At 48.3% G+C, this 9700-nt stretch overlaps 1 protein-coding gene across 1 annotated transcript; it reads right to left on the bottom strand.

The window, feature by feature from the left end:
- Window positions 1–1899: 1899 nt before the first annotated feature.
- On the bottom strand, window positions 1900–2847 carry LOC102458897 (olfactory receptor 52K2-like). The gene has a single exon (XM_006117174.3). It carries the CDS (start codon window positions 2845–2847, stop codon window positions 1900–1902), a length of 948 nt encoding a protein of 315 aa, XP_006117236.3.
- Window positions 2848–9700: the final 6853 nt, after the last annotated feature.

The following is a 9700-nucleotide window of genomic DNA, read 5'->3' on the forward strand; positions in this document are numbered from 1 at the left end:
CCCAGGTAGAAATTATTCACACTGAGTGTGCCTCAGTGCTCGGGTGGCCACTGGGTGGTAGAGTTGACTTGACTGAATGTAAGGAGGAACCCTTCTGGGTCATCACTAGACCCCAGATGTCAAGGTCAGGGGCACCGGTGACCCTGTCAGACTGCCCCTGTCTCTGCCCGTCGGGGTAGGGCACGGACGTGAAGGAGGTGGCAGCCTGTTGGACTCGATGTTCCTGCTGCACCTGCCGCTGGGTGGCCAACTCCCACCGGAGCTGGTGCTGCTGTTCCCGTTCCCTCTGGAGCTGTCGGTGGGAGGGAAGCTGCTGGAGCCACAGTGTCTGCTGTTCCTGCTGCTGAGCACCACCAGGATGGAGTGACGACCCTGGCCAGCTCGTTAGCTGCAGCGCGGTGTCAGCAATCAGGCCGCGAGTGAAACCTTAAGCTCCTGGAGAGTCAGGCAGCCGAGGAGCCGGGGTAGAAAAGGCAGCGATGCCTAAGCTCAGTATTTACCAAGTGACTTTGTGGCTCTAGCCCTGGACGCCGTTCTGGGACACGCTTTAGTGACACGATTTGGTCAAAGCCAGGGGTCTGTCTACGCTTGGAGGGAAGAGGCAAGTTCACACAGGGCCAGACTGCTTAGCAGCAGTTCTGCAGAAAAGGACCTGGGGATTGCAGTGGATGAGAAGCTGGATAGGAGTCAACAGGGCGCCCTTGTAGCCAAGCAGGCGAATGGCATATTGGGGTGCCTTAGGGGGAGCATTGCCAGCAGATCCAGAGAAGTGGCTATTCTGCTGTGCCGTCAGTGCATGTGCAGTTTTGCCTCTGTCGGTGCTACTGAAACATGGGCTGAGCTGAGAACCCCATAATCCACTTTGCAGGTACAACGAGAACTAGGTTGAAGAATGTGTTGGCTTGCTGAAGAATGCACGCAAACGGGTGCATGCCACCTTCCCTGTGTAGCAGTGGCACATTGGGTAATGCAGTGGGGTTGTCACCAGGGTAGGACAGTGCGGCGCTGGGCTCTTAGCCTGAGGAGCTGGGCGCATTGACAGTAGCCTCTCTATTGTGGGTTCGTGCAGTGGCTGGCCAGAGCCCCCATGAACACACCTGGGCGCAGGCCCTGTCTGTGGACGTTGGGTGAGGCAGCGTGGAGGGCTTTGCAGCTTGTTACATCCCAGGGCAAGATGGGACCCAGACTGGGGAGACCGAGGCCCCAAGGGCACCTCCGTTCCAGGTGGGACCCCGCGCAGAGATGATCCAAAGAGTGACATGGGGAGGAGAGGAGCAGGAAATGGGCAGAAAACACACAGAAGTGGCTGAGGACTGGAGCGAAGATGTGGAGCAAAGGGGAGACCCTGAGGAAAAAGGTAGGATGGGCAGGCACCCACAGGCCCATTTCAAATTCGAGTTAGGGAGAGGGCACCCCCAGGACTTAATGCGTGTGCACAGACCCATTCCCTAGTTCAGCACACGGACACATCACACTAAGGCCAGGAAAGGGTTTAATGTGTCTTGCACGGCGCAGTCACCGATCAATGCAATACTTGCCAGAACGTTCACAGTCCGCTCGGAAGGGAGCGCTCTCTGGCTCCGTCTTTACAGCGGTGCTATTTTGGAATCCCGGGAAGTATCCCGAAATAGCTAGTCTGCATCGTTAAACGTGCCTGTAATTTCAAAATATATTTTGAAATAACGGGTGCGCTATTCCGACGTCTCTGTGCCCCTCCTTCCACAACGGTTAAGGGACTTGTCGAAATAGCACTTTATTTTGAAATTGGGTGCTGTGTAGACAAATAAGCTATTTTGAAATTACCTCAAAATAAGCTTCACAAGCACAAGTGCAGCTTATTCCGAGGTAAGGCTGCAGCGTGGACGCACCCTCTGAGAGATGGAGCACCAGGACAAAACTTTAAGTCTGTTTACGAGTAAAGAAGGGTAGCAGCTTTTCCCGGATCTCTTTGGTCCTTACCCCATAGATGATGGGGTTGAGCATGGGGGGCACCAAGAGATACACGTTACCAATGAGAACATGGAAATGCATGGCCATGTTCTGGCCAAATCTCTGTGTGAAGGAGGAGAAAAAACCAGGGATATAAAAAGCTAAGATGGCACAAAGGTGGGAGCTGCAGGTCCCAAAAATCTTGAGCCGGGCGTCCTTTGTGGGGAGCTTAAAGATGGCCCTGAGGATCTGGATATAGGACATGGCAATAAAAAATATGTCCAGACCTTTGCCACAGAATAGCACAAAGAGACCGTAGGAACTACTGATGCTGATGTCACCGCAGGCCAGTTTCACCACGTACATGTGCTCACAGTGCGTGTGGGAGATGATGTTGGTTCTGCAATATGGCCACCGTCTCACCAGGAAGGGATAGGGCAGTGCGATAATGCTGCCACGCAGTGCTGCGGCCAGGCCGATCTTGGCCACAACCACGTATGTCAGGATGGTGGAATGTCTCAGGGGATGGCAGATGGCCACGTAGCGATCATAAGCCATGGCCATGAAGATCCCAGACTCCATCACCGAGAAGGAATGAACGAAATACAGCTGGGCAAGGCAGGCACTGAATTTGATCTCCCTGGAATTGAACCAGAAGATGCTCAGCATTTTGGGTAGGGTGGAGGTGGACAGGACCAGGTCGGTGACGGCCAGCATGCAGAGGAAATAGTACATGGGCATGTGGAGGCTTGGTTCAAACTTCACAATGAAGAGGATGACGAAGTTGCCCAAGAGAACTATGACGTACATGAGGCAGAAGGGGATGGCGAGCCAGACATAGGCCGCCTCCAGGCCAGGGATGCCCAGCAGGATGAAGGTGGATGGGTTGGTGAATCCAGTTGTGTTGGAATCTGACATGGTGTTGAAGAGGAGATGGCCAACCTTGCGTCAGAGCCGTGTTCTCTACTCAAACCATACGTTCCCCTGACTTCCTGCAGGTGCCCAGGGTCTAGGGTGATGGTCACAGCACAAATGCCTGGATGGAGAGACAATGTTAATATCAGACCCCATCCATACTAATGGAGGCTGTTCCCAGGGATGGACCCTACAGGGGCCAATTCCCTACTTAACGGCGCTCCCTGTGTCAGTAATTGGTACACGTCATCGCGTGGGACTCCTTAATAGGCACCACCAGGAAGTCTGAGTGGTGAGAATTGTTATTATTCCTTGCTCCCCCTTACAATGAAAACCCAGGCTGGAGAGTCCATGCTGGAGGGATTTCCCCATTCACCTGGTAGCTCAAAATCTGAGAGTGGAAGAAACCAAACCTTTGCCAAGACACGTTCCGGTGGCGAACATCCCAGCTAGAACACACCTCCGGGAGGAGAGCTGGTGTCATGGATAGCACCTCCACAGAGACACCCTTTCATTCCCAGCCGTGGCCAGACCAATGGCAAAGGTCTGTGTCTAGACTACAGAGTTTTGTCGACAAAGGTAGACTTTTGTCAACAAAACTATGCCTGCGTCTACGCTACCGCAGAGTTCTGTCGACATAACGTCGACAGAACTCAGCAGTTTTGTCGACGCTGGTAAACCTCATTTTACGAGGCATAACGCCTTTTGTCGACAGAGTTCTGTTGACAGAAGGTGTTATTGCATCTAGGGTTGTGTCTAGACTACAGGGTTTTGTCGACAAAGTGGCTTGCTTTGTCGACAGAACTGGATGTAGTCTAGACGCTCTTTGTCGACAGAAGCTTTGTCGACAGTATCTGTCGACAAAACTTCTGTCGACAAAAGCCTGTCGTCTAGACGTACCCACAAGGAGTGGAATGGAGATGTAACTGCTGGGCACCCGCACTCAGTTCCCTCTAGGAGGAATAGAGCAGAGAGCAGGGGGTGTCTGATCCAGGCTGCGGGAACGGGTGGAGTTCCAGATGCAGACTGACTGCAATGTCTGGGAAGGGTTAGTTTGGTGAAGAGATAAAGGTAAAAAAGAGGCAGCGAAAATGGAACTCACCACATTCCAACGGTGACACAGAGAACAGGTCCCAAGCAGTATATTGTATAGACGCAGAGGCCTGGACTACACTACCCGAGAAGGTCAAAGTAAGATTTTTAATGGTTCACAATCCTGCTGGACAGGTATAACAAGTGGGGTTCTGCAGGGGTTTGTTTTGAGACAGGTTCTGTTCAATACCTTCATCAACGATTTAGATATCGGCATAGAGAGGACGCTTGTTACATTTGCAGATGATACCAAGCTGGGAGGGGTTGCAAGTGCTTTGGAGGAGAGGGTGATAATTTAAAATGATCTGGACAAATTGGAGAAATCATCTGAGGGAACAGGATGAAGTTTAATAAGGACAAATGCAAAGTGCTCCACTAAGGAAGGAACAATCCATTTCACACACACAGAATGGGCAGTGACTGTCTAGAAAGGAGTCCTGCAGAAAGGGATCTAGAACATAAGAACATAAGAACGGCCGTACTGGGTCAGACCAAAGGTCCTTATAGCCCAGTATGCTGTCTACCGACAAGTGGCCAGCACCAGGTGCCCCAGAGAGGGTTGACCGAAGACACGATCAAGCAATTTGTCTCCTGCCATCCCTCTCCAGCCTCTAACAAACAGAGGCCAGGGACACCATTTTATCCCCTGGCTAATAGCCTTTTATGGACCTAACCTCCATGAAATTATCTAGCTTCTCTTTAAACTCTATTACACTCCTAGCCTTCACAGCCTCCTCTGGCAAGGAGTTCCACAGGTTGACTACACGCTGTGTGAAGAAGAACTTTCTTTTATTAGTTTTAAACCTGCTACCCATCTAGGGGTCACAACTAAATATAAGCCAACAGTGTGACGCTGTAGCAAAAAAAGCAAACATGATTCTGGGATGCATTAACAGGTGTGTTGTGAGCAAGTCACAAGAAGTCATTCTTCTGCTCTACTCTGCACTAGTTAGGCCTCAGTTGGAGGGTTGTGTCCAGTTCTGGGCACCACATTTCAAGAAAGATTTGGAGAAAGTCCAGAGAAGAGCAACAAGAATAATTAAAGGCCTAGAGAACATGAGCTGTGAAGGAAGATGGAAAGAACTGGGCTTGTTTAGTTTGGAAAAGAGAAGATTAAGGGGGGACATGATAGCGGTTTTCAAATATCTAAAAGGGTGTCACAAGGAGGAGGGAGAAAAATTGCAGCAAGGGAGGTTTAGGTTGGACATTAGGAAAAAGTTCCTACCTGTCAGGGTGATCAAACACTGGAATAAATTGCCCAGGGAGGTCGTGGAATCCCCGTCTCTGGAGATATTGAAGAACAGGTTAGATAAATGTCTATCCGGGATGGTCTAGACAGTATTTGGTCCTGCCATGAGGGCAGGGGACTGGACTCGATGACCTCTAAAGGTCCCTTTGGCTGTGTCTACACTGGCCCCTTCTTCGGAATAGCCATGCTAATTTAGAACTTTGGAATAGGGAAATCCCCAGGGGAATAAGTAGGAATAAGAGATCCTTGCAAGTAGGAATAAGAGATCCTCCGGAATAGGGCTTTATTCCGGAGGATCGCGCCAGTCTGGACGCTTTTTTCCAGCTTTTCCCCAAGCCGGAAAAAAAGCAGCGGCCATGTTTATTTAAATCCCGCGGGGGATATTTAAATCCCTGTTCCAAAGTTCTAAATTAGCATGGCTATTCCAAAGAAGGGGCCAGTGTGTAGACAGCCTTCCAGTCCTAGTATTCTATGATTTGCAACTACAGTTGGGTAAATTACATAGCGGGGGTCGATATATCTCACATCGCATTTCCATGCCGTCCACACAGCGGGAGGCTTCCCTTGTTCCTTGTGAGGACCAGGAGTACCGGTGCCAATGGGGGCGCCCAATTTATTTAATTTTATGGGTCTATAATACACCTGCTGGATTGAACTCCGGAAGATCGAGGGGCAGTGTTGATCTGCGTAGTGTATTGGGAAGAAAATGTAGAGAGAAAATTGTTAATGAAATATCGCAGTTTCTAATGGAGAGATTATTAGATAATGAAAATCATGATTCCACAGTCAAAACCATGGATGAATTTGGCTAAACGTCCATTTGAATGGCAAAATGAAGGCAGTTATTACCGGGGGAAAGGCTGTATAAAACAGATGGGAGAAGGGAAAATAGAGAGCAAATAACAGAAATTGCGAGTTATAAATCTACAAGGGACACTGAAGCCATTAGGGGAAAATCCATCCTTTGAAGGGCTAAGGATTAAAAAAGGAATTTATAAACTATATTATTGACTGTAGTAATCCTTGAAAAACTTCAGGTAAATTCCTGGAAGGGGGGGCGGGAGAAACAAGGTAAGATTGCAGAGAAAGTAGATATGTTCAAGAAATATTATTGTTCTGCATTGGAAAGCACTGCCTTACTTAAGGCAAGGAAGTGAGTTCCAATCCCTTAGCAGTGAATGAGGATGGTAAACAGCATCTACAACTGGACCATAAATTTGTGAACACAAGAGTAACAAACCAGCCATTCATATGATTTTGAACCATATGCAAATGGAGAGTTTCACAGGTAAAACCAACCAAAAAAAAGTAAAGGGCAAATAGAGAACAGTTCTAATCCATGTATAAATTATTAAATATATAAAAAAAGATTTAATTTGTTTATGAACCACTGGGAAATCTGAAATGAAATTAGTTTTAAAAATGCAGGAATGTAGTTCATGCTTGTCAGTAGCATGAATTTTGTAAAACAGACTTTCTGAAAAAAACAACTTCCTCTTGGAAGGAGTTCCGCAAGTTAACAATGCTAGAAAGTCTCAGTGTTTTTAATCTCGCCTCAGATGGAAGCTTAGGACATTTTCCAATTACAAAGACATCACTTTTGAGATGAGGCAACCCCATCTGCATGTAATATTCGAGAAGTGGCCATAGCACTGATAGTATAGAGGCAATAATATTCTTTAGCCTTTTCTTAATGATTCCCAGTATTCTCTTTGAATGCTGCTGCAGTCACCCACAATGAGAACTACCCACAATGACTCCCAGATCTCTCTTTTTGAGTGGTGAGAACTACTTTAAGCCCCAACACTTGTCTGTATATCTGGGATTATGAGTTTGAAAGTGCATTATTTCACACTCATGAGCATCGGAATTCATTGGACACTTTGCTGTGTAGTCACCTAGTTTTGCGAAATCCCTTTGTAGCTCTTTGCTTTCGGCTTCGGATTAAGTATCCGGAGCAGTTTTTTATCATCTGCAGATTTCATCACATTATGATCACCTTTCTCCCGATACTGTATAAAGCCCTGTTCCCAGCGCACCACTATTTACCCTCCTTTCCAAAACCTGACTATTTTTTCTGACTCTTTGTTTTGTCTTTTAACTGGTTCCCAATCTATGAGATCCTTCCTCCTTGGCCTCTGGCATCTGGCTTTGCTTAAGGAACTTTGGTGGGGGACAAAGGGTAAAACACTGTAAAAATCAGATCCTTCTAGGTAGGAGTAAATAACTCTGCTTTATTCATGTTTTTTACACCATCCATGATTTTATTGACCTCAGTCATACCCCTCCCCCCCATCCTTAGTCATCTCTTCCTAGCTGAAAAGTCCAAGTCTTCTTAGTCTCTCCTCATACGATAGCTATTCCACATCCTTAATAATTTTGTTGCCCTATTCTGAATTTTCACCAATGCCAATATACATTTTTGAGATGAGGTGACCATATCTGTTTGCAGTATTCAAGATGTGGGCGTACCACGGATTTATAGAGGCAATAAGATATTCTCTGTCTATTTTCTATCCCTTTCTTAATGATTCTGGACATGTGGAACTCCTTGCCAGAGGATGTCATGAAGACCAGGACTTTGACAGGGTTCAAAAAAGAACTAGATCAATTCATGAAGGTTTGTTCCATCGGTACTTATTAGCCAGGATGAGTAGGAATGAACAGTGTCCCTAGTCTCTGGTTGTCAGAGGCTGGGAATGGATGACAGGACACAGATCACTGGATGATTCCCTGTTCTGCTCACTCCCTCTGGGGCGTCTGGCTTTGGCCACTGTCAGAAGACAGGACGCTGGGCTAGATGGATCTTTGGGCTGACCCAGTCTGGCTCCTTTTAGGGTCTAACATTCTGTTTGCTTTTCTATAGGCTGCTGCGCACTGAGTGGCTGTTTTCAGAAATCTATGCACAATGACTCCAAGATCTCTCCCTTGAGAGGAAAGAGCTAATTTAAACCCCTTTATTTAGTAGCTGTATTGATAGCTGGGATTCTCTTGTTTGCTTTGGACATAACTACCCTGAGCAGTTTTGTATCATCTGCATATTTTGACGCCAAATTGTTTACCCTTTTCCCCAGATTTTTGATGCACATGTAGGATAGGATGGGTCCCTGTAAAGACCACTGGCAGACACCACTAGTTACCTCTCCATTCTCAAAACTGGACACTTATTCCTACACCTTATCTACTAAATATTTTGAAGACTTTGTGGATTTGTTTGCGCAAAATAAAGTCATACTCCCCGATTACCTAAAGATACACATTTTTGCCACCTAGGCTGTGTCTACACTGGCATGAATTTCTGGAAATGCTTAAAACAGAATACTATTCTGTTTTCAGTTTTTCCGGAAAAGGAGCATCTACATTGGCAAGCTGCTTTTCCGGAAAAGCCCTTTTTCCGGAAAAGTGTCTGTGGCCAATGTAGACGCGCTTTTCCGGAAAAGAGCCCCAATCTCCATTTTTGCGATTGGGGCTTTTTTCCGGAAAAGACTACTGGGCTGTCTACACTGGCCCTTTTCTGGAACAGTGTTCCGGAATAAGGACTTATGCCCGAGCGGGAGCAGAATAGTTTTTCTGGAATAGCGGCTGATTTTGTACAGTAGAGCATCGTTGCTTTTCCGGAAATTCGAGGGCCAGTGTAGACAGCTCGCAGCTTATTCCAGAAAAGCGGCTGATTTTCCGGAATAAGTGGCCCAGTGTAGACACAGCCCTAAAGTACAGTAGAGTCCCGATTACCCTACCTAAACGGGACTGACAGGTGGCCGGATTACCGAAAATGTTGGATGATAAGGACTCTACTGTAGCCGGCGCCACTTGGTCCCCATCCCTGCCTGGCCCTGGTCCCTTCCCTCTCTGCAGCTCCCAGGGACGAAGCGGCGCCGGCAGGAGCGGCATCAGCAGTGCCAGGAGAGCGACGGGGCAGCGAGCGGCGCCATTCTCTTGGCCCGTGCCTGAGAGCTGCAGGGAGGGAAGGGGCCAGGGCCGGGCAGGGATGGGGACCAAGCGGCGCTGGCAGGAGGCTCCAGCCCGCAGGAGGCTGCGGGAGCCTCTTCAGCCGGGGAGGCTGCATGCGGCATAGCAGCACAGGGCAGCTATGTCGGATAAAGCGGAATGTCAGATTACCGAACGTCGGATAATCCGGACTCTACTGTAGCTGAATGAGCTGCTTTACACCGGAATACGCTGGGTGAAAGGTGTAAATCAGTGTTTTTCAAAGGGGTCCATGAACCCATCCGGAGAAAGCTGCTCCTGGCCCGCACCGGTTTGTTTGCTTCCCAGTTCTGCAGCCACAGAGCCTCGCGGTTCCCATTGGCTGCGGTTCACCGTTTGCAGCCAACAGGAGCCGTGGGAAGTAGCATAACCTGGACCGAAGCATCCCGTGGCTCCCCTTGGTTGCAACGGCGAACTGGAGCCAGTGGGAACCACGAGGTTCCGTGGCTGCAGACCACGGACCACTCTGAGGAACAGTTTTAAATACTTGGTTTTGTTTTTCATCGGACTTTGCCAGGTTCACCAGCT

Source organism: Pelodiscus sinensis, chromosome 1 (genome assembly GCF_052426305.1).
Source record: "Pelodiscus sinensis isolate ZL-2025 chromosome 1, ASM5242630v1, whole genome shotgun sequence".
Classification (NCBI taxonomy): domain Eukaryota; kingdom Metazoa; phylum Chordata; order Testudines; family Trionychidae; genus Pelodiscus; species Pelodiscus sinensis.

Excerpts from the sequence above, each read along its gene's own strand:
- LOC102458897 (XM_006117174.3), bottom strand. The coding sequence starts at position 2,847 with ATGTCAGATTCCAACACAACTGGATTCACCAACCCATCCACCTTCATC.